Genomic DNA, 26,991 nt, shown 5'->3' with positions numbered 1-26,991 from the left:
TGGTTTTGGGATTTTTTTAATTCATGGGGTATATTTACTTTTGTTAGGTGATTTTGCTTTTTGTCGAGGTGTGTGCGTATAATATTTTCTACGGTCAGTTACCTCTTTCTTTCTTTGCGAACTTGACGATGACCGAAGAAGGTCGAAACGTTGTTCGTTCCTCTACATAGAATTTTCTCAATCCATACAAAGCCGTTTTTATATATATATTTTTCTCTACAAGTGGGTTTTCTTGTCATCAACGAACTCATTTTGATCCTAAACTCAAAAGAAACTTGCTCATTTATGCAGTTAAGACTACAGAATCTAACAACAATAACAAAAAGCCATTTGCACTATCTTATAATAATATTAATTTGTAACTGGTGTCGAAATTACGTTATTACGAAATTATTGATGCTGAAATTCCACACTGAAAATAAATTACTCAACTTTAAATAATAAACGAAAAAACACCACCACCAAAAAACAAAAGCGAGAGATAACACGACATCCTTTGATATTTCTCATATAGGTTAGGTTTTCTCAAGTGATCAATTTCATCTGGAAAATGTTATCCTTTTAGCATGGTTTATACAGTTCTTGAAAACATAGCTACCGGAAAATGTACGAAAAATCTAACGCTCGGGTTACATTCTGTCATATTTTTACACCTTAATGAAAATAACTGTTGTTGTGGTCTGCTTTATCAGATTATATTGTACTTCGTACGTTTTCTTATAACAAAGCCACCTCGGGTTATTAGCTGACTCCACCAAACCCCTGATTTTAGAGTGGCGAATCCGTAGACTTACCGCTGCGCCAGCGGAGGACTTTCGTTTACGATTCATTATAAAACTACAATTATGAAACCCATCACGCAATGCATATCAGCTCTGTATGTTTGCAAAGACAGGTGTATAAATTTATATGATCTCCTTTACATTTCCACAGCGAATCCAGTTACGGCAGGATAATAAGAATAGTTATTTTGTATGAGACTACTTCCACAATCATAAACGTAAACTTTTTTATAGTGTGGAATATACTAAGAAGTGCTAAGCATATATAAGGTGTTGCATTAAAATGGTGATCTGCTTTACCCATTCCGTAAACTTCTTTAAATGCAGCTCACCATGTCTCCAATTATATGTTTTTATAAATATATTCCTAATTATTGCCCATAGATTTTAGCTTTGTAATTTTTCAGTCATTTAAACTGAAACTGTAACCTCTCACATGATTCGATTGTCAATTAAACAGTTAAAGAGATAAACACCTGTTATGTAATCCCACTTTCAAATTCAAGGACTTTTCTTGTAGGAAAATTGGTTAATTTGTGACTAATACATTGTAACTGTACCCTACCCTAATCACCTGCATATGGTGGGAAAAGCATTATATACTCTATATATGCCTCTTTGAAGCAAAGAAGTTCACAAAATCTCATGTTTAGTAATTTTTATTGAAAACTGTAACTTGTATTCTTTCGGTTACTGATAACAAATGTCTCGAGTGTTGTATGACATCATTTAGGAATCTCACAAAGGAGATATCGTGCTTAAAGAACAATAACGTATATTACACGCTCCTAATGGATATATTCAAAATATCACTTGATACCATTCGTTTTGGGTACGATCAAATCAAATTACATTCTTCCCGCATGGATTTTAAGATTCTTAATTTTTTATTTACTTAAATTTATGTAATAATTGTCTTAAAAATGAACAACCGTAAGGAAGATCACGGGACAGCTTATTTTGGATACTTTTATACGTGAAAAAAGTAATGGGACAATTAGTTAATAATAAATCTTCAAAACATGAATGTTTACTAATTAATGGCAATAAAGGCTAAAGTCAAACTTACAATTTTTGTGTTTGTCTTATCGCTTTGAAATTAGTTTTTTTTTGCTGGCGACATGCTACTTTTAACAAACCACTATTGTTTGTTTCCTTGGTTTGCTGGAAACTCAACATATATGTTTGGAAAGCTCTGTCAATCATCTCTCATTTAGAAATTATGTTTCTATACAGTACGTACTCAGAGAAATCTGCACCATAACATTAGCTACATGAAATTGGACACATAAGAAAGCCGGTCTCATGTTGTTTTACAATATAAACTATAAGTGGCAACATATATTAGAAATTTTACTTCAGCATAATTATTACATCTTTGAAATGCTGTATAGGTTTTCTCATTGCACAAATTTAATTTTGTTCTTCGTATTAGAATAAAAATCATAATCTTTGACAAGACTTAGTTTTTAACCATATCCATATAGTACGCAAAATATATTTTGAGTTTCCTGTCTTTTTTTTTTGTAGTTCAACAAGATGGTCATTTCAGGTGGGATTTTTTTCTAGGATTTTCAAGTTTTCGCCCATGTATATTTCTACTCCCATGTAATTTCCACGTCAATTGTTTGGATCTTCCACAAATCAGAGCATGCATTTAGCAGGAATATTATCTAACATGGCCTTTTACAAAATATTTGCTCCCACAACAGATATCCTCAGTTAGTATAGCTAAAAACAACTAAATGCTGTGTGTGTAGGAAATATGATCATTCTTTGAAAGTTCTTAACTGTCTCTTTGTCTTTATAATTTGTTTTACTCAGATCTAATCTGCAGTCATATTGATCTTTGAAAGTTAAATTAAGAAATTTAAAAGCATAAAGAACTAATATACATATACATATAATATACTAACATACATATTTATTTAAAAAAGTAATGTATATATTATAAGAAACAACACTTCTGAGAATTCAGCTAAAACATTTTATTTATATTACAAATTGATGAGATATTACAACATATTTTACAGCTTATTTGTGGTATACACAATGTACAATCTATGATATGGGTTTATTTACACATGTTTACATCAGTCACAGCAGTCTGAGCAGTTCTTTTTAAAACAGGCTAGAACACAAACAGGCACTTATGAAGAGGAAACTAAACGTCCTCCAAAGATAATGCTTGTTAAATCTTTACCCCCTATATTATCACAATCTACAATAAGACCTATCTCCACTTCAATCTGGTTTATTTTAAAGACTTTTTTTTTTTAATTTATCAGTAGATAAGCAATTACATATTACAACAGCACAGTTCTCTATAAACGTTTATTTTGGTAGCCAATCAAACACACTTAATGTAAAATAACTAACTAAATTAAAAACAAAATACTGTTTCTTGTTTTACTGATTAATTGAGAGTGAAGTAGTTGGAATCTAACATACATATTGGGCTAAGTCATAATGTATGTTTAAATTTAAATCTTTATTAATTGATATCTCTATATACCAGAACACTTGAGGAAATTGTCCATGAGTCAATCAACATATACAAAATATTTCAGAGGCATTGCTACTACAAAAGAATAGGTATCATATTTTATAGGCAATGCCAAATTTCTCTGTGTAAAACAAGTTATTAAAACTGTTTACTCTTTACAAGTACAATGGAACTGTAAAATAAAAACAAAATTCGATGATAATACCTGCTACCTATAAAAACTAGCAAAAAAGTTTAGACACTAATAATCATTATTGAATAAAAGGATGAAATAACAGATACATTTTATATTTTGGCAGGTATATTATGAAAGATGGCAAAATAAAGTTTATCTTTCCAAAATGATAATTCTTCAAAATTGCATAATTACTACACTACTTTAAAATTTATGTGAGCATTAGAAATAATTCTAAAGATATGTAATCTTAAAACAAGTTTTAAACTTAATTTCATAAAAAAAACAACTGAAGACATTTTACTCTAAATTCACACTTATAGCTTTATGCAGTTTTTACACACTGATTTTATACTCAGAAAATACAATTAAATTATTTGAGACATTATTTAGCAATTTTTTCTACACAATGAAATGAAATACCATTTCTGAAAAATGCTTAATCTCATAAACTGAGAAAGCTACAGGTTAGGAATTACAGAAGATTATTTACCAATACAAAAACTTTGTTGTTAGGTAAAAACTCTTATCTTCATTTAAACTGACTACATAATACATCTGTATTTCAATACATAAAAACTTTTTTTTTTTTAATCAAAGAAACATTAATGGTTGAGTAAAGTAATAATGCCATTCAAATTTTAAAATATTGATGGATATCAGAATGTAGTAAGAATTTTAAGAAATGGCTTTGTCTTTAAGAAAAAAAACACATCATAATTTAACTGTTCTTAAAGCTATCTTACTAAATGATAATCCAATAAAAATTTATGCATCTGTAAACAATGAGTACATTAAAAACTGCAACAATTATCATAAAAATATAAAGTTATTTTAAATAATTTAATTGTAGCTCTAGTATTTTATAATTTATAAACACCTTTTTGTTCTGTAGTTAAAAGGTTAAAATTTGTTATTTATACTTCTTAACCCCATACAAAATCTGTTTAAGAATTACACTATTATAAAGAAAATCTCTCAGGTATTTTCAGGCTTTTACATGCTTATTCTTGTTTTAATATTAAAGGCTGTTTTTTTATCTTATTTCTGTTTGTAACATTCCCGCTTGACAAGAGCTGCAAACATTCCACCATAACATAAATGGATCAGACACATGACACTTGAACCATTTTTTTCAATCATATCCGTTTTTTAAAGTTCAAATTTGTTCTACGATTTAAACAAATCTTTTTTTCTCTTTGCAGCTTACATTCAACAGACTCAAGATTAGGGGAAATAGCTGGACTGATGTAGTCACTGTTTACCCACTTTGATGTCTAATCAGACCTCAACTTTACCAGTTTTCAGTTTCCCAGCTCTGTTGTTTTCTAGCCAGGTGACAATGTCAAGCCTTTAAATTCATATGTTTATATTACTGCTGTCATCTTGTATTACTCAACTGGTATATAAAAGGGATATTTCTGGGTGGGGGGGATGGACTATTATCTGAAGCAACTAGTGTCTTTTCAAAATCTTCAAGTAACTTGATTAGGCTCTTTCTTTTGAACCTTCCTGCTTCCTGAATCACCTCACGAACCATGAATAACTTTGTTGGTAGATCCCCTTTGAAGTTCTTCAGGTGATCAAAGACACCATTAAAATCTAAAATGCATGCAGAAATACATGTATATACTCTCAAGTACAAAAATCAACTGTTAAAAACTCATTTGAAAAACAAACTAAAATAACATTTTTTTTAACAATCAGTTTTAAAAGAAAAATTAAAAACTATTTAACTGAAAGAGAGAATAAAACATTAATTCTTTCATGATGGGCTCAGTATAACATACGACTTTGTACAAACATATGCAGATGTTAACTGTTTATGCTATAACTTATGATGAAGTGTATCTTCACAAGATTTGGTAGATTTTTTAGTAAAGTCTGCAAGTGTTTCAATACACACACACAAAAATTCATTTTTTAATGAAGTATTTTTACTAAAGATTTGTTTGTGAAAATATCAAGTCTGTTTTGTTCCTAGTGTGAGTGCAAAGTGATTTTCACTTTATGATTAAAAACTATTCTTTATCCCTTAAACCTTAAATAATTATACATGTAATCTCTAAAACATCTGAAATACATTTCAAATGTTTATTTTCAGTAAGACTTTATATATTATCTGTTATTTTCTCTACCCTAACTGTGTGGAGTCTGTTTGTTAATTTAACCAATGTTGTAACCACCATAAAAAAGACCAGGATTTTTTTTTTCCCATTGTACAATGACTACAGATTATAACACAAAAATACTAATGCTTAGTCAAAATAGTTCAAGTCTAATAACATTATATGTTATTTTTATTACACTGATCTTTCATTTGTGTCTGGCTAATCCTACATAATAACTTGCATTGATGTGGCACACATGCACTCAGATTATTGTATTCAGTAATACAAAAAGTCAGTTTGTAAGGACTAAAGGTCAATTTTCTTAGCTATGTTTAGCAGACTAGTAATATTTTGTAACATACAATCACATTTCAATTATTATGAATTATATATGTGTATAGATTATTACTATCTAGAAATAAGTTATTAAACTTACTTTTCTTAGTGTACAGAAGAGTAAATAAAGAAGTAAAGCAAACAATTCTCTTCTAGCTACAATCTTTGAAATTGGTTGTTCCTTGATGTTGGTTTTTAAGCCTTTAAAAATTTTGCATGTGGAAGACTGAAACAATTTTTTTTAAGATTTTATATACACAACTGAATAACCAAAAGAAATATATCGATACTATAAAATTTCACTATAATTTATCAACTAAGCTGTATTTGGGTATAAAAAAAATATCAAGCCAACAAGAGATACCACCTACCTCCTTAAAATCTTGGTTCAAAAGAAAGAGGAGGCCTTCTAACATATTAAAATGACAAAGAAATCCATTACGGGGCATTATAAACTGTTAATTGGTTATTCATGTCATATATTGAAGTAAGTGTATGGAAGGGATTGTTTCTAAAAATGAAAAGAGGTGAATGAGGACCCATGGTGTTTTATTCAGTACTTAAGCCACAAGCAACATGAAAAGATATGTGTGTGCTTTTCTTATAGCAAAGTCACATCGAGCTATCTGCTGAGTCCACTCAGAAAAGATGAGGTTTTTGTTTTATATTCTAGCTTTTCAACATTAGTATTACAAGTTCCTAGTTTGTATGAAACTACAGGTATATTTTGGCATTGCAAATGTCAAATCTAAACCAGTGCTGCAATCAAAATACCACATCACTCACAAAAATTGATGTTTAGGTATGTCCTTTTAATATTTACTTTAAATTAAGATATTAATGTATAATACTAATATTTGAATTATAACCTAAAATTTGATACCAAACTTAACATAAATTCATAAAAAAAGTAGCTCAATAAAATTCTGAATGCAAATCAACATACGAGGTGAAATGGTCTTTGACTTGTGATCTGCTGCGATATGGTTAATACAATACAGATGTCAAACTACAGATTCACAACTATTTTACACTAAAAAATGAGTTATTCTTCAGCTAAATAATTCCATGTTTTACAAGTTCAACTTATTGATAGTAAGTTAAAATAAATAATCTAACTAAAATAGCTCAATAATATAAAAGCAAATGATATTCACAATTTTAAAGTCACTTACTTCTTCCAGGCTTTCTGACTTCTTTGAATAACTTTGTCCTTAATAAGGCATTTTCCTTAGCACTTCTAGCATCTGTGTAATTACAAGTAATCCCATTTCTTCTATCATACGGTATTCCTTCGTTATCTGTGTTTTTTACTGCATTTATGTGATTAGTTATATGATTTTCTACTGCTCTTGATGACTCCTGTGATACATCATCTTCATCTGTTAAGAACATATTACACTTGCTTTAATTCAAATTCATACACACAATTACTTATCAAGTAACCATATTCTATTTCAACAAGATGCAGAGATACCAACTATTTCAAATGACTGAGCATAATGATTGTAGACAGAGCCTGTACAGATATCGTACAACCACTGGATACAGTTTTGAGTCATCCATGTCTGTGGATCCATCTGTGGCTGAACTGTAAACACTATTAGTAAGTATGCTTGAAATCATTTTGTCATCTTCACAACCCAACATTCGTACAATGCTGTAGTTTTGGTTCTAGCACAGCCATATTTTTTTGCTATATCATAGCCTGGGAATATTTTACTGAATAGATGTCCTGCATGATTGGCTACAGCTAGTGGTAAATTATAAGCAATGACGAAGTTGCTTGAACATCACTTCTGCATTTATGGTTTCATATTCTGAATTCTCACTCATAAATGTTGTTATCTGTATCGTTTTTGTCTTCGCCTCAGCCTTTTGTTGGTGAGATGCCAATTTTGTATGTCTGGAACAATCGTTTATCCCGCCATGCACCAAAGAAAAATCGATGTGACAAATTGTACAAAACGCATGACTGTCACTGACTTTTGATGCAATGACCGGATATTTTGCACTATACTCTTTCCTAAATTTTTGATTCACAGTTTTAGTCCTTTTAGATTTGCCAGAAACAAGACAATCTGGTGAACGAGGCCTCTTTTTCCCATCTTGTGAACGATCGCATTGTTTTTATGTCGCTTAGAAAATGAGAAATACTCATCTATAGAAGCACTGATCGGCTGACAAGCACTGATGATGTAACTATGGATTCCCCCATGCCCCCAGTATCGAGAAGCACTGCACTCAAACTATTGGTAGATGTCGGACATACAAATATTTTTTATTATTTCAAGCACAAACATGATTATCGCAAGCAGCCATTTGAACTATGTCTTTTATTTATTATCAAAACTTATTTGTATCTCATTAGAAATTTTCTTTTCACCCCTTTCAAGCCATGGGGGAACAATTTATCACTTTATTGTATAGGCCTATATAATATATAATAATTTGAGAGTTGCAACAAGTCATAATATTTGTCTGTATGAGTGTACAGTCGTAATGTATACACCAAAATCATAATTATTATGCTCAAATCGTAATGGTTGGCATCTCTGCAGATGTCATTTCAATAATTCCCATTAAATCTGATACATGTCCTTCAGTTTTCTACAAGGTTTGTCACAATTAATCCAGAAAATGTACTTGTGGTTACACATACATCTATATATAGCTACTTTTAAAGCATCAATTGACTGGAAGTGGTGTGCATATTGAATGTCATTACAAAGAGCGTAAAGGTTCAGTGTACCAGTTCTATACTTTATACATCAAGAACTAAAATAAAATACATTAATTAACAAATGTAATTATCATGCCATTTTTAAAAATTTTCTGCATGCTATCTATTATGAAAATACTCAACATATGATACTGTCACTGGTAGAAGTGGATATGTTTTGACCTATTCACACAATTATTCCTTACCTATAATTTATTCATTTTCAGTTTATGGGATGAACAAAATAAAAAAACAAGAATTAAATAAAAACTAAAATGCACCATCACATTAAAACGTATTGTGCAATAACACAATAAAAACATGTTGGACACTGTCTACATATTTTTGTGGTGATCTTTGCTGCCATCAACAAGAGGCAGCTTATACACCTTTTAACTTTTCATCTATAAAATTAAAATAATTAGCCAAGTTGAGATTTCTACACTTACAACAGAATGACACTATAGTCTCCCATAAATTCCAAAGATTCTCTAACACTTAATTCATTTTTAATCAATGTGATTAACCAAATGAATATTTTGTCAGCTGACAGAATTAATAATTTGCCATGTACTCAAAGCCAATTCATTGACATTATTCACAACATTTTCATATTCCTCAACTTTGAAATTCCTACTTTTGCTTGTTCAACCAATTATAAATTAAACTGCTGTAAAATGGAATTATATAGATAACACATCCTTGTTCTACATTGTCTTTATGAACAATCACAAAATTAACTTATAGGAAAAAATGTTACAGTACAATTAATGTGATTTTTAAATATATTATCTATCGTGATGCATGTTGATGTTAGAATTAGGTATACTATTGATGTCAACACAGTTTAAAACTCTGACATTAAAATCATTATGATAGATACAGGTTTTTAAAACTTTAAGAACAAATGAGGAGAAAGCATACACTTTTTGTGACCAGGGACACCATCTTTCATTGTGTCGTGGAACCATATCTAGAAATGGCTTCTGTATACCACAGTCAAAAATGTTTTTCTCGCTTAACAGTCAAGTAAAAAAATGAACTGAATGTCATATTGGCATATCACTACCATGCTGCCACATAAGTGTGTTATCTACATATCTCAAGCACACAGCTGGTTCAAATAAAACAGTACTTAAAATACAGCTTTCAAATTCATGAATAAACAGTTCCAACAAGCTTTATTTTATAGCTAAACTCTTCAGCTGCTCGTAAAACCTTTTCCCAATGTTAAAGTATGTTAAAAACATGGCATGGGTAAGTTTTTCAATATCAAAAATTTCTACTAGAGAATTTATGCATTCTACACAATCTCATGGGTATTTATGAAAAGAAAAAGTACATTAGATGAAGCAAATTGATCTGTTGATTTTAAATTAAATGTTTTATTCAGTTTAATGAATTTGATTTACCATATAAACACGAGAGTCCATTTAAAAAATTCCTCTTTATGATAAGTTTTTTAATATTTCAAGTCTTATTAAATGCTGTGTTTTTAACATATTTTTTAAAAAGTTAGGGAAAATTTCAAAGGCAAAAATTAGGGACTTTACAAGATCTCTCTTTTGTGAGAGTGGTTTTTTGGATAATTTAATCCCATGCTTTAAGTTAAATACAGCTTAATTTAAGCCAGCTGTGTGTTTGAGATATTTGGATGACATTTTTTTTTGTGTGGCAGTATGGTAGTGTTATTTCATAGGTTCTTAAAAACTATATAAATTTGACCAGCACTGAAATTCAACTTACATGTTAGAAACCAAATGGTAATGTTGTTTGAAGTTTTAGGACACAACTGTCAAATGAGAAAAAGGTTTGAACTCTGGCTTACAGAAAGCCATTTTCAGATGTCATGTTACCAGACACATAGGGAAGCTCATCACCTATGCTCTCTTTATATTTGTTTTTAAAGCTTTAAAAACCTGTTGCCATCTGCATAGGATTAATTCTACAAGTAATGACAAGACTTGTAATAAGCTATGTAACAGTAAATGAAGTCAAAACCTACTTTAATTCCTTTGTGTAATTTGCATGGCTTTTTACATTACTTTAATTTTCAGTTTTCTTCTACAATTTAAGTGATTTATCAGACATTAAAATATCCTAAATACAATACAAGATGAATTTATAATAGATAAATAAATATTAGTAAAATAGTATTTACCTTAAACAACATAAGTAAATTTGGAAAATTAACAAAAAAAAAAGTATACCATAATATCCTGTACTTGAAAATTCTGATATTCACAAAAAACATTGTTAATAACATCAGATTTTTTTTTGTCACTAAACACAAAATGCATTTGCTTACCTTCTTTGTTCTTTACTGTTTGATCCACTGCTACTACTTCTAAATTTTCACTGGCAGGACTAGAACAAGGATTATCTAGTTGTGGTGAACTTGGAGGTAGAGGGCTTTTGGGTCTACGAATAGGAAAGTCTTTGGGTAATGGTCCTGGTTTCCTTTTGGGCTTTGGTGAACCAAGGGGTGCATCAGCTTGCCTTTTGATTCCTCTAGCTTGTGGTCCCCCACCACCCACTAGGTCAATATCAGCCTCGTCAACCATCATACGCTGTTAATGATAACACCACAAGAAAAAAGAATACATGTTCTGAATAAAATGAACAACTTATTTTATTATTGTGTTTGAAAGACTGGTGATGATTATATCAATAACATATTAGTTATGTAATTAACAAGTAGCTATGCAATTTAAGTACCTACTGTCAATTGAAAAAAATATTTTCTTTACAAAGAATAAAAATAACAGAGTTGAGTAAAATGTTCCAAACTTCTTGAGATACACATAGTATTGTTTGTTTTAGAATTCAATGCAAAGCTATACAAGGTCTATCTTGCAGTACCTCTACCTAATTCCAAAGTAGACTAGAACAATGGTTCCCAAACTGTGTTCTGCAAAACAAAACCAGCAATGGATAATACTGTTAATATCAAATTGTTCAATATTACAAAGGCATTGCAATTAGTTTTAATTCCAATTAAATTGAGCAACATTCATTTAGTGGGCATAAATATTCCTCTGTGAAGGATAAAAGCCCATTTATAGTACTGACAGTAGTGTCATTCTTCCTTTACAATCTTGCATGAATTTTTTTTTTTTTAATAGTGCATCATGTAGAAGAATCCTATAACAAAATGACAGAATATATATACACATCTGCAAAAGAAAACCAACACTTGGGAGAGTTTTGGAATCAATGGACTAGATGGAAAGCATCCAGCCAATCAAAAACAAAGAGCTCCCCCCTCACGTACTCTTGGGCCACCACTGTGCGACTAATAGTGCACATCAACAGACCTGTGCAGAATGTATTTTTGCTGCAATGAGAGACAAACCACAAATCCATATCAACCATGATAACTACCAGGATCATGCCCATTCCCCATTAAAAAAAATAAAACAAACTTTTGGTTTGTGATCAGAACAAGCACTGTGTCAATGCCTAGTATTGCAAGACCTCTGAAGATAATTGTAAGTAAAATGAGGCTTAACAATTACAGAATGAGATAATGTACTATTATTTGAAGCTTGCTGTAAAAAATAACTTCCTTACAAGTTCCAGTAAAAATCAAATGCAGTTGTAAAGATTATTTTATACAGTAGATTGATCGTTTCAATTCTATAAGTTTTCTTAACTTTTAATGAGACTGGCAAAAATTAATTATTAACATGTAAAATTTGACCAAAATACATCATATACATAACTTTCAATAAAAAACTACATAATAATTCTGTGTCACAAGGTAATTTTCAAAAGCTACTGGTCTGATCTTTCCAACATCACATTAAAGTCAGTTTCTAATTAGATTGCTAAGAAATACCAATACTTTAAAACTACCATTAGTCACCCTTATGATTTAGTGAAGGTATCAGTTTTCATGTATATAATCCCACCTTTTCTATTTTGAATGGATTTCCAAACATATGCTGTCTCACTGGAGCTGATTCTATTTCTCTCAAAGGTGTTGGCATCCTCTTTAAATATTCCTGATAGTTACCCATCTGACCTACAGGTAAGCTATGCAATTGGTCTGTATAAAAAACAACACAAAGAACATAAATGTCATCTCATGTAAAAACCAGTACTGTTTCATTATTGTGTCTAATAACAAAGTTATTACCCTTTAGAAATATAATTTAGTTTCTGCAAATGTTCTACTAATACAATACAAAATATTCTTAAAATTGTACAATATTGCATTTTTGATTATTGGTTTCATTTATTTTGAATTTTGTGCAAAGTTACACGAGGGTTATCTGCACTAGCCATCCCCAAATTAGCAGTGTAAGACTAGAGAGGAAAGGCAGCTAGTCATCACCAGCCATTGCCAACTCTTGGGCTACTTACGCCTTTACCAACAAATAGTGGGATTTACCATCACATTATAACACCCTCACAGCTGAAAGGGAAAGCATGTTTGGTGTGATGAGAACTCGAATCTGTGACTCTCGAATAACGAGTCAAGTGCTTTAATCACCTGGCTATGCTGGGCCATTTTATTTTTTTGGGGATAATTGTTAAGTTATGTATAAACATTCACTATAATAATTACTATTAGAAGCACTTTAAATATTCACACAACAAAAATATAAATGCAGGCGAAATCCCCTTTCTGTATGTAGAAAAATTAAGTAATATGTTTTAAGAATCTATTTTAATGCTGTATACCATGTCTAACAGACTCATACAGGTAGTAAAAGCATTTTTTTCCTAAATATCTTATTATGCTCATGACATCACCTCTTACAAATTTAGAATATCTTAAAATGTTTATCCAATCTTTCTTTCTAGCCTTAACAAATGATGTTTAATTAATGTTGAAAAAATAAAGGTACATATTCTTGAAATACTGACAGACTAATATTTAGATATCCTTTATGTCTTAGCAGATGAGTATCAAAACTTGGTTTCTAGCATTTGAAGTCCTCAGACTGCCACTGGGGAGCCCTTTTATGTCAAAGCCCAGATCAGATACTTTTTTTTGGTTGCACAATTAGTTATTAAAAAAAATAGCAAACATTTAGTAGTTTTATATAAACAGTAAATGTATCTACAATGGGCAGCAGTCAATGATTATATTCTATACTAGGCAATATGCTCAAAATGAGTAATTATTTTCAAACATCTTAACAATCCACACACAAATTTTTTTTTTTCTTCCCAAAGATAACGGTGTTAAACAATTACTTTGAGACAATAATCTGTAAATAATGTTGGACAGTTCAAAGACAAAAAATTGTCTTTTAAATGGCTACTCCGAATGAAAATTGGCCATGTTTGATAGAATAAATACAAATATTATAATCATGCACTACAAACATACTTAAACATGTACTTGTGTAGTTCATAAATGTCAACACTGACTTGCATAAAAATGTGATCTAATTTTATAAACAAAGTCAAATTAGTAAACAGTAGCTTTAAATGTTACTTAGCAGCTCATAAATTGGTTGTTGTATCTCAACTGGTGACAGTCATGTTTCTGATTAGTTTATACTAAGTGTAAAATATCAGTATATATTTTTTTCTTTGCTTTTCTGTAGACATTTATCATGTCATAGGCAATGGGAACTGCAAATCAACAAACCCTTAAAGGTACTGCAGTTCAAGTCAATATTATGCCAATCTGTCCCCAACTAGTTTTAACCTGTGACTTCAAATGATGGAAACCGTGAAGACAAATAAATTTAAAATTTTCTTAAACTGAAAAATATATTTCCAATAATACCTCTTCTCATGCTACAGCTAATACTTGACTGCTAGGGTTTCTTTATCTTTGCTCATCTAAGCATTCACTTACTTTATTTGCTTTTATTTTCCCCTTATTGTCCTTAGAGACATCTGTTTTGTGACAATCTCTGTGTCAATGCACACTTTATCTTGGTACTGGCTGTAAACACCTCCTTCTAACAATATTGTCACATTTTGAGATTGACTCACTCCATTGTCTCTAATACTGGTTCTTAATGGGGAGGAAGGGCAAGAAAATGTTGGAGGAGGTACATGTTTTTTTCAATTTAAGAAAATGTTAACTTGCAAAATATATCTCTTCACACACAACAGTAAGAAACCCATACTGATAAAAGTGGAGGAGCCACGGAGGACATTATCCATACAAAATGTGTCTGAATAGATCATGATCATACCAACAGAAGATCAGCATCCTTCAGGAGGGACTGCACTGCATTCAGAATAGGTATGAACTTCACCCACAACCTAAATCATGCAGTGCAGGTGGAATGTGATGTAATCCATCATAAACAATGGCAAAGCCTCAAACAGGTATCTGAGGTCCCACTGCTTGGGGTTGGAAGTATACAGTCATAACCCTCAAATTCTATGATGGTGGCTAAGATATCTGGACAGCAACATATATGCAAGTCAATCCCAAACTAGAACTATAGAATTATGCTTTCTGGGCTTGGAATCATGATAAGAAAGTAAGCAACACCAAAGTGAACAAACTCCCTTCCTAACCTACCCGAAGAAGTCCAAAAGGCAACATTCAAAACTAGGAATAATGGGATCTTTGAATGCCTTACTTAACCTGAGGAAACAAAAGTCATCTTCTCTGGAATTGTGGACACTCATCTTCATTCCCCAACTGTTTAGGCAAGAAAAATTTCACTTACCCCCAAAATTATGGGGAAGGAATGGAATAAACGGTGCTTAACCAAGGATTCAGGATGAAATCATTCTGCATTTACAATTATGAAGAGACAATAGATTCTTTTCCATAAACAATGTACTGAACCAATATTGATGAAAAAAAGAAGGGCCACTCCCAACTCAACTGGATAGCTGATTATCAAATCTAAACCAATATTACAATCAGGCTTCAGTGTGGGCTGGTGCTGCTCTTACCAACATGTGGTAAAACACACACACTGTCTCAGGTAGGAATGTCCCCAACTTCACTTTCTTTTTCAAGAGCAGAGGATAGAATAACCTCTGTCCACCACCCCAGCGACTAGAAATCAGAAGTGGTAAGGACTGTCTGGCTCTACTAGTGCAATGGAGTCTTGAGGAAAAATACCCTGTAAACAGTGTAATAAAGTTCTATAAACTTTTAAAAGCAAATTATCTTTGATTTATTCAATCCACCAATCAGCATAGATGAACAGGATACTATTTTGCTTTACTTGTAAAAATCCATGACTGGCAGTCCAGCACAGTAAAGTTACACCACCCAGCCTGCCTTTGGGTGGTCTTATGGACCACCCTATTTTACAGGTGCTGTTGCAACCTATATAAAGTATATTGTGTTAGTGATTGCTAGTGTGGATTTAGTATGATAAAAGCATACCCAATTGAGAAATACTTGCTATATAGTGGGATCCTGTGGAAAAGAGGCATGGCACACTGAAAAGGAAAGACAATATTAGTACTGAAAATACCCCTCTGTATAATGTAGTGGATAACTACATGGGTAGTTGGAAATGCTTGGAGAAAGATAATGCCAGATTATGCAAAAAATGTGAAATAAAAGAATTGGAAGAGATCAACATACCAAACTACACCACATCCTAAAGCAGGCAATTCAACAAAGCTGATAAGGACACAGAAATGTGATGAATTTGATGAGGCGTGACTCACAGAAGTCTCCATGCCTCCTAAGGAAGTCCAGAATAAGTAAGACAGATCAATTTTTGGATCCATCCTACCAAGGTGACCAGGGACAAATCCCAGGAAACTGAAGAGTCACAATGAAAAAATAAATCACTGTACTGCACCTCTAAAAGCTTAAATGCAGGCCAGATAACACAAAACAACTGAACTCAAATCAGTCATAAAGGTGAGATATAATGGTTAGATGAATCAATAAAAAGGATTTATACCCTTCCATTTTGCCAGTGTATAAGATAAGAAGAACCTTAAAAAAAAAAGGTGATATATGGTACACAAGGCTAAGGGCTCAAATGAATATTGAGAACCAGCATGTAACACTATCTTTATATTTCAGTTAGGAAAATAAAATGGCCCACTGGGATGAAAACCAAAGAAAACTGAGAAGGCTGGCAAGTACTAGAGACTCAATTAATTACAATCTCTTCAAGTAACTTAAGACAGTCGATAAGGCCACCTAATATACAGCAACTGTTGGAGGTGCAAAACCCTTGTCAAAGAACCAGGTCAAAAACTGAGCAATGATTGGTATGCCTGGACAAAGTGGATTCAACCTCCTCACAATACACAACTATAGAACTGTTGGATTTTGAAGAATGATGACTGTGCCACTCAATAATTCCAGACCTTGAGACATTGCCCTCTGAACAGTAAGATGTTCTTAAACATTAGTGTAATGGGAAGCCTCATTGTCTGTCCATAGGCCCTGGAATTCCTGACCATTAAGATCTGAGCCCCATCCCTGAAGCAAGGTGGCAGTAGAGGAACATTTATTGTAGTATTGTTCTCATCTTACAACCACTTGAGAAGAAAATATATTGATCTTGCTGAAACTGAAGAATCCAGTGGATTGCTGTACATGATCCAATGGTCACATAGAGACCACCTAAGAGATTTCAGGTGTATTTGTCCCAAAGAAATGAGGGAATAAAAGATAAAGAACTATGGGAGAAGGAGATGCAAGTATGAGTTGGACTGTGTGGTGCTAGATAGAAGCCAGACTGAGATACACATTGAAAAAGACACCCAGAGGGAGGATATACTTGTTGAGTAAGAAGAGATGTCTTGGCTAACAGATAAGAAATCCTGCCCTTGTTGTTTTGAAAAGCATTATCTGGATGTGCTGCACCACCAACTGAGATGATGCCAGCAGCAGCCCGACATACATGGAATGTTGTGAGCTCAGGCCTAAGGAACAGAGGTCATGAGAAAAGATTTGTACATTTTTGCAGAACACTCATGGAGCTGATGCTAGTCTGGAGAGCAGAGCTCTGAACAGCAGCATCAGATATTTGTGCATAAAATGCAGGTAATGTCACCACAAATCTATTTTGGGAACATGCAGATAAGTATTGGCAATATCAAACTTGGTCATCCATAGTCCTGGTGAAAAATACAAATGCAGTGTGAGGAATGATGCTACTGTAAACACTGGAAGATCTAGGAATTAAGTTAGAAAGGAATGAGCAATGATTGAATTCCAATTTCCTGTCTTCTGCGCAATGCACAGAAAGGAGCAAAACTCAGAAAGAAGTGAAATGATTCTTTCCACTGCCCCAAATCTCTGATAGACATGGAACTAAGTTCTGAAATCTTGCATCTGCAGGAGGTGGAAACACTCTAGATTGGGAGGATTATGGTGGTGGCAATATAAATTGAATGATCAATCCTGATGCAAAAATCTGTGGTTAAGGTTTACCACATATTAAGAAAATTTCAGAGCCAAGACTCCACAGACCTTGATGGAATATGTTAGTCACACCTACTGCTGTAAATGTTTTGACCAAATGGTGAAACCCCATATATATGGGTAAAATCTATTCTGGGTACCCATGTACCAAGGGACCGATGTCAAGGTCATAACATTTAAATGAGAGAGGAACCTAATTTTCAGTGCAACAAGAATAAAGTGAAGAAGCCAACAATGAGAGGGATGAAAACAAACAGGTGATATTAATCCTTGAATCCTAAGATTATGGAACACTCAAGAGAAATAAAGAGTTGGAGAAAATGGCTTCATGTAAGTCATGAAGGGCAGCAGTATGCAAACAAATATTCTTCAAAACTTATCTTTATCCAAGAAATCCCAGAAACATATCAGCAAAGAGATTAGGAAAAATGCAAAAGCTGACAACTGAACTAGGGAGGGTATTAACAATAGTTCCTATTACCAACAAAGTGATGTGGAGATTGCCTAAAAAAGGCATAGGGGTGATATATATCTCTGCACTGTATGTAGGGTCATATGAATCCTAGAAAATTGTGACTCATTCAGGTTCACCATAGATTATGTTCTGGAACCCCACATTTTCAGGAGTGAGCCTATTCTCTGAGAGTCTAAATATGCTTTTACGCACGTGGTGGAAAAGACACAACTATCCCTTCACATAACTGAGTAGTACACCTCTCTGCATGAATTGTAACATCAGGGAATAGAAGGAGAACTAAGTACTCTTCTTTAGACCTTTCCACCATCAATGAAAGCACAGACTGAAAAGATTATGCATTTGATGTACCAATGCAAGAAAAAAGAGCCAGAGGCTGCTGATCCAAATTGGCCTCACAAGAAGCTGACAGAGTAAAGAAAGATGCTCGAAAAAGCAAATCTTAAACTCTCTCCAGAATGTACAGGATCACCCATCAGTGCAACAGCTGGAAATACCCCCAATAAGCACTACTGGATTGAATGTTAATCTTCATCTCAGTATGGATAAGGTCATGGACAGCCTTAAATGAGAGCAAACCCCTCCCTCATTGCTCTGTGAGTAACTCTAGATATTAGAAGATGGAAAAGAGAGCCCCAATTTCCCTTTGTGCCAGATATAAATTTTTTTTTAGTTTTATAAAAACCAAACAGGCAACATGAACAACAATCATAGAATCTCCAACAGTTGTACTACAGACAATCTAGTTAATGAATAATTTGTCAAGAAAAAGTGACAATATTATTTGAAGCACAGAGAAGATAAAAAATGTACTGATGTAGGAGGAATGTTAAAAAACAAGGACAATTAAATGGAAAATGAAGACAAGAGAGAAAAAATTAGACCAATGCTTAAATGGGCAAAGGTAAAAACTTAACAGTTAAGTAATAGTTGAGAGAAAGTAGGTACGTTCTGGAAAATTTAACTTACAGCTTTAGATCACATAAGATGGTTGGAATATTTACCTTCATCTTGTAGCCTCACATGAGATAATGCTGTCTGGAGAAAATTTCCTCGCATTCGTGCTATCTGATCAAGTAAACTGACCCGTGTTATATCAAATGGATTGCGATAACTTTCTGTCTTTACTTCTTTGTCTTTCACAGCTAGAGCAAAGCCGCTGAAATCATTAAGTTCTGAAGCTAAACTTGAGAATCTGTTTGTTAAACAAAAATTTGATGTCAGACAAAGATCAGAGATCTTTGGACTATCTCCATTTACACGAGGAACTCCAGGATTAACACGGATACTTTCTGCATTGGATTGTTTGCCTGCTCCAACCATCATCACTATTTTTTCAAACTCTGACTTGGCCTGTTGAAAACAGTATACTTTTTATTAAACAGTTTAAGATTAATTATACTTAGTTTTATATGTGCAACACTTCTGGTAAGATTTTTTTTTTCTTAAACTTTTTCTATTACTTATGATCAGCATTTACACACATGAAACACGTTTGTGTATTACAATAATGAAAACATTTTTATTTGAAATAAATCAATGCAAGACTTGTAATGTTATCAGTAGCATAAAATTATACAAAATAAAAGACAACACTGGATAAATAAAGGTACCAAAGGATGTAGCCATTTGTGTTTTTACTTTATTGTTAATTTTTAAAAAACTGTGATATTTAAACATTTACAAGTTTTGCCAAAGCTTCACAAACAATTCTAAGCAGTTCAAGTTATTGACAATCATGCAAGATGCTAGAAAATAAAATTAATAAAATGCAATGTTTAAATGTTTATTGGTACACAATTAAAACTAAGAGGAACACAACATATAACCTTACAGGATAAAATGACAATTTTAACTTAGTCTAATTGATTGCTAAAACATCTTTAGAAATAAGAAAATTAAAAAAGGAAAAGACTGTAGTGTTTATCAGACATGAAGTTATAGTTAGTCTTTGTGTTGGTACATAGTGTGAACTCCTACAAAGGTCAGTTTGAAACATACATATATGTTGGAGAATATGAAATGCAGTATCATTTGTCAAATTTATAAATACTGAACTCTTGTGCTTGTAAATTACTGCTAAGGATAATGAAGCACTACTGAAACATGAAGACTGGCTGTTACATACACCTCTGATGACTTCAGTCAAATGCATTTCAAACGTCTTTTTTCAGTGAAACTTTAGTTTCTCATTTTCTCTACTCTATCTTATTAAAATGAAATCGGTAAATTTGACCAACCCTATAACCAGAAGAAAAAAACAAAATCGATATAAATCCAAATAACCTTTTTTCCTCTTTCTAGAATGACTCCAAATTGTAACATGAAACTACATTCAATTCATCCTAAGTAGCTCTAAGTTCATAGCAGTATACATCTATCTACAATTATATTTTATTGCTCTCTGAACCATGATTAAGTAGTGTCTGCACCATTGCAAGTTGTAAATCAATCAGGAAATGTGCAGCTCACATTATGCTATCAAATTACATTACCCAGGAGTTACTACAACTTTGTAGAAGCAGCTTGCATGTGCTTTGTGAAACATTATATTATTTATTTTACTTAACCTAATCTTAACTGACCTAAAATATTATTCCTTTTACATTTTAATTGCTTATAAAATTATACATAAAAAATAAACATGAAAAACAATAAATAAAATACTTATTGATCCTTTTTACTTGCTCTTAGTTAGTGAAGAGAATTAACCCTAATTTTTTATACTATTCAGAGTATTTGTTGTAATTAATAATTTTTAAATAAATAATGCTGCCAATATACTCATAACATACAGAAAGTAGATAAATTTCCTTCCCTATCTCTCAAAAACTTTCTGGCTTTCTAGCTCCGAGACATGAGTCATTACAAATTCATTCAAGCTAGTTGTTAACTTTCTCATGGGACTTACTGTTCATAGTTTGAGTGATATTGACATTTAATCATTCAATACAACTTGTCAACTGACAGATGAATACTTTAATTTCTATTGGTTATAGGTAATATATAATAAAACATAAAAGTGAACTATTTACAAATTATGAGAGAGGATGTGACAAGAGGTGTACGATTTTCTATTTGATAGCTCTATAACCAAAGTTGAATACTATAATAAACACGGTTTATCTAATCAATGATAAATTATTAGAGTGTAATTTTCTATTTGATTCCATCCTTTTTCAAGAGGTGGTGGATAAAATGTTCCATTTGTGTTACAGTAGGGGAAATTCAGGATTTTTTAAAATACTGCTTTGTAGAAGTAAGAACTTAAAACTTGTATACTATTAAAATATAGATTATTAGCTAAAACTTTATGCTATTCTAACTGATGTAACATAGAAAAAAATAGTTTAATAAAATTTTGAATGTGAGACACTAACACTGTGCCATGCTCAGTAAAAGATATTTGGGGGAATAGGGTTACCTGTTTAAACTTATTTATTGAATTTTAATTTTAAACACGTTATGTTTTGCTTTTGCAGACCTACAAGAAACTTACTTTTTTAAATATATTTTCTTAAAAATTCTATCTGTTAGCATTGTGTGTTCTGGTATTTTTAGCATTTGCTTTTTATAATCATACATGAAAAAATAATTATTTTGGTAGGGTTAGATATTTAGGAATCACAGAGTTCTACTCAGAAATTTAAACTGTAGTGGATATTTACATATGGGTCATGTAATCTCTGACCCAGGATAATTCTTTTAGTACCTAAAAATTTTGAGTCTCTACTTAACTGTTTTAATGGTAATGAGCAAAAATTACCAGATATTTTACTTTTACTGTTATTTTCTTAGAGTAATTTTGCACTTTTCACAATAAATTTAGTTAAAATTAAAGAATATATGCATATTGATAATTAACTTTTTATTTTCTATTTAATTTTTACATACAGATTTTTAGCAGTTTCATTAAAGTAGTCAGCATGTCAATTAAAACTCTGGAAACAAGAATATTACTCAATTTTGTTTTGAGGTTTCAAGATATAAATTCAATGAAGAAGAAGAAAAAAACACCCCTTAATATAGAATGAGCAGCCAGAAACATTATTAACTGTTATTAATATGACTCACTACCCTTCGAATCCTAGTTAGGTAATGCAGGTATATAAAGTCACGCTTATCTCAATATACAAAACAAGGATATAAGACTACTGAAAAAAACAACAAAAAACTCCAAAAAATGTTTAAAAATAACTGAAGATATATCTGTAACTTATATTTTCAGATATTTACTATTTTAAATACCTGATTTTTAAGTCTTTTCAAATAGTTTAAGATACTGTAACTAAGACAGTTTTCCATACTTTCTGGTACTAGATTAGGAGCTCCCATTCGCTGCAACGCTCTTTTAAGTGGCTGCAAAAAATATATTCATGAATCAGACAGAAAATGATCATCTAAAAAAATCCATGTTTATGCAAATCAATAGAAAAAACTAGCCCTATTCACTGCATCAAATGTTTTATTAGTGCAGGTAAGTGATGTTCAAAACTGAATGAGTTAAATTCATATCTAATATAGTTCAACAGTATACACAATATGTATGGCTAATAGTTTAGATCCAAGGAAACAACTTGAAATGATAGAAAATGTTATCAACCAAAATCTAATTATTTTCCTTGATTTCTTTTTTTCCTTTCTAAGTATCCAAAACAGTCTATTCTTAGATGAAATTCATATATTAATCATCCTTAATCATACAAGTATTATCAACTTCAATCAACACACAATAGATAAATATTATTAAACATCAGAAATTAATATGACAAAAGAAGTGAATACAGAAGTAAAGAACTAAAAAAAGCTTTAATGAACACTTAAGTTGATTAATACAGAAAAATTCAACTTACAGCTGCATAATAAAGCGGCATATTTTTTAAATAATTTTCAAAATTCTGTTTCCATTCCTTAGGTGCTTTACATCTGTAAACCTTGAAAAATTCATCTAAAAAAAAGTTTTAATTTCAACAACCAAAAAAGTTTAATTTGACAACATAAGAAAGCAACAAAAACTCTTAAGTGTGATATTCAATATCTTCAAGTCTTAACGAAATAAAAATGCACAAAAACTTTCAATTGTAAATTTTGAAAATCAATCTTTTGTCTACACAAATTAAAAATGAAATAAGGAAATATCTGCATGAGCTCATTCAGAATTTAACAAAAATTATAATTTTGTTTACTGCCAATTTTATGTTTGTGTCATGTTGATGAAAATTGATTGGATATGTTACTACGAATAGAAATGATTTATTTAATTTTGGAATTGGTGGATCCACTTATGAGATTAAAACTGATAGAAGATTTTTTTGCTTTTAATAAATGTACTGTCCAATTTTAACGAAATTATTAATACACTGTTTTATTGACAATAATACATACTGCTATAATTAAAAATTTAATTAGTTCTATATCAGCATTTTGAACAGTTCTGTGTTCTAAGCTCATGTCACTGCAAGTCAGTATACATTATGGTAATTAGGAAAGCTGGTTTTATTTTAAAAAATGTGATTAATATGTTAATACAAGCATTTTAACAAAATATATTTAAATACCTTTTTTGATTATGAAACATTTAATATGCAAATTTCAAGAAACAATAACCTTTCTTACCCAGTAAAGGAAGAAGAACTGGATAATTGTATGGCAAAACAAAAAGGTTAACACAGGTAAGTGTGGTACTGGCTTTTAGGTAACCAAAGGAATGGCCTAGTTCACTACTTTTATGACTGCCATTCACATAAACCTGAAAGTTTTAATATTAAATGTTAAGAGATGTTTTGAAAAAGCATAAACTGCAGAAAACTAATGCATTTATATTTTTTTTAATCACATTCTGAGGATTTTTCAGCTTCATTGACAAATCAATATACATAAATATTTAGTAGTAAAATCAAGTACAAATCAAAACCTGATAAAAGTTAGATGTCAAGTTTTGACATTAAATTACACAATGTACATTATTTTTCACTTTTTAGCCATTTAGTTTAGACTAATTGTTAAGTCTCAAATTTATAAATTAAATTTTGTTCTTTTACATCAATGTCATTCACTACATAACCAATAAAATTTTTGGGTTGTGTAAAAAACATAATTAATTATTTGGGTAATACTGAAACTTTACATTCTTTCTTTATCAGATAGACTTCTACCTTGTTCTAATTCTTTGAAACATAAACAATGCTAAACAGAGCAGGTAAAGATGGTATCAGTGGCAATAACTGAACTATGGTGTCATGTTTACTCTGTGCTGAAGTGCACTCACTGAAGAGATATGTTTTTTAAACCAGTGAAAAACTTATTTTTAGTCCTGGATTTCTACCCACAACAACTAATTTTTTTAAGAAATCTCATTTTTGAATGTAACAATTTTTATAATATTTCAGCTTAACAATATTCAATTATCTCATGAAGAAAGGCAACTAAAATACTACAAGACTTCTTTTCAACATTTAAAAATATCTAAAATTAAGCATACAAATAATACTTTTATTAACCAGGCTTATTTATTAATAAGTTATGAGTGAGATAAAATGATTTCCACATAGTTTCCAATTTATTCTGTAAACTTATGTTGAAAAATGTACATATATCAAACTTTCTTAACCTTAGAAATGACACAAACCATCAGTAATTTTACAAAAACATTTTAAAAGTGATTTATACCAATATGCTTCAGATTATGACTTTACTACTTACAAGGTCTCTGACAATGTGAAAGTCACACAAAAATTTAAACTGGCATCAATACTGTACTTAATCCTATTAATTGCTGTTGGGGTTCACACACATAAAAATTGGGTCAGTTCTTTACACTGAATGTCAATAACAGGCAGAACCATAAAATTACTCAGTTTATTTACATTTAAGTCCACATTTAATGATTGTAACTTTATGAAGACAAACCTAATGGTACTGATAAAAATAAAATACAGAAAATAAAGTTAACTTTCAATAGCTATGCTCTGCTACTCTTATTATATTGTGTAAAGCATTTCCATTATAACTTGATAATTAAAGATAACATTTACAAAATAATGACCATAACCCCCCAAACATAAAATAACCACAGTTCATCTTAAGTTTTTTCTTGTTTTTTTTTTACTGACCTGCCATGCAACAGTTGGTTGCTTTCTGGAGAGGATGTACTGAGTTAAAGGACTTGGTTCTAGTTCATATTTATCAAATGGTAGGTTGTCAATGACCATGGGCTCTGCATTAGTACAAGTAAACTTGACCACAGGATGAGCTGTCCTAGGAGGCTATTCAAAAAAAGTTATAAATGAAATGTACGTGGATATGTGATTATAAATGTGTTTATACAAACAAACACACACATACATACATACATACATCAGTGGCATATCTTGGCCAGTGGCTTTGGTTTATTGCACTTGTGTATACAGTGTATAAGATTAGTAACTAAACAGACTTGATATTTTCACAAACAAATATTTAGTAAAAATATTTAATTAAATATGAAAAATAAGTAATCTTCACTAAAAGTCTGCCAAATTTTTTGAAGGTACACATACTGTATTAAAAGTTAAGGTAAACACTTCACATGTGCAAATGTGTACATGAACTAATGCATATCATATTGAGCTCTTTTTGAAAGGGTTAATCAAAATAGACAAAAATACTATGTTTAATATTCTTGTGTTTAAACTCAGTGTTGCTGCTGCACCTGTTATCAATTTGATTTAATATTTCCATTTTTTTTTTAAGTTGTGAAATTTCCAAATTTTAAATATTTTATTTTGCTAATTGTAAAAGTCACCAATTCTAGATTTAAATTATAAAAGAAAACAAGACAAAACTGATAAAGATTTATTACTGGCAAAGGAACTCAACTATGAGTTCTTTTGGTAAGTTGTGATTTTTGCTGACAAGATGCTTGGTGAAAATCAACTTGTATCTAATAATTTTAATACCTTTTCAATAAATACTAAGCTCTTTAATTTTGTATGTACAGTTTTAATAAAATACACTTAACAATAATATTCAAAATAATTTGGGTCTTTGGAATTGTCAACTGAACCTGCTAAACCATACTAGGCTTATCTGGTGTTGTAGAAGAAATTTCTGTAGATTTTAATCATATAGTTTACAAAAAATATTTTTCAGTAACAAAAAATAACATTTAAAGGAACTTCAAAAAAACAAACAATCCTAGATCTCTCTGGTTTGTTCCTATTCCTTATGAACTCCTCACAAAATTATTTTGTTGACCTTTATAGGAAATTCACTAGTCTGTATTCTCAAAAAATAACTTTTTCTTTAAACTATTTTATTTATTCTACACTCATGTAACTAGTTTATAATCTACTTTCCCCAACCATATTTAAACATTGGCTACAGCTACTTTCAAAACTTAGGTTCATTAGTAATTCTACAGACCATATTCCATGACATCACAAAAAGGTGGGAATGAGGAGCTGTTGTAATAGAATTAAGAACAAAGAAGGAAAATCACTTGAGAAGCTAGATATGATTTATATTCTAAATAGATGACAGCTTCATAGCAAATATCAAACTACAGTA

General features: G+C 31.2%; 1 protein-coding gene across 4 annotated transcripts in view; it reads right to left on the bottom strand.

Annotated features, from left to right (window-relative positions):
• Positions 1-2,759: 2,759 nt before the first annotated feature.
• LOC143256866 (integrator complex subunit 6-B-like) overlaps positions 2,760-26,991 on the bottom strand; it is a 68,713-nt gene continuing 44,481 nt past the window's right edge. For all 4 annotated transcript variants that reach the window (XM_076514657.1, XM_076514659.1, XM_076514661.1 and 1 more), the window contains 9 exons: positions 25,557-25,709; positions 24,061-24,193; positions 23,298-23,392; positions 22,693-22,803; positions 19,449-19,797; positions 12,547-12,683; positions 10,941-11,202; positions 7,086-7,292; positions 2,760-5,065 (listed from right to left, as the gene is read on the bottom strand). In XM_076514657.1, the coding sequence (XP_076370772.1) occupies positions 4,845-5,065; positions 7,086-7,292; positions 10,941-11,202; positions 12,547-12,683; positions 19,449-19,797; positions 22,693-22,803; positions 23,298-23,392; positions 24,061-24,193; positions 25,557-25,709 (1,668 nt within the window). In that variant the 3' untranslated portion in view covers positions 2,760-4,844. The remainder of the gene's footprint in view (positions 5,066-7,085; positions 7,293-10,940; positions 11,203-12,546; positions 12,684-19,448; positions 19,798-22,692; positions 22,804-23,297; positions 23,393-24,060; positions 24,194-25,556; positions 25,710-26,991) is intronic.

This window comes from Tachypleus tridentatus, chromosome 7, assembly GCF_004210375.1.
Source record: "Tachypleus tridentatus isolate NWPU-2018 chromosome 7, ASM421037v1, whole genome shotgun sequence".
Lineage (NCBI taxonomy): Eukaryota > Metazoa > Arthropoda > Merostomata > Xiphosura > Limulidae > Tachypleus > Tachypleus tridentatus.
This window is presented reverse-complemented; position numbering and strand designations above follow the sequence as displayed.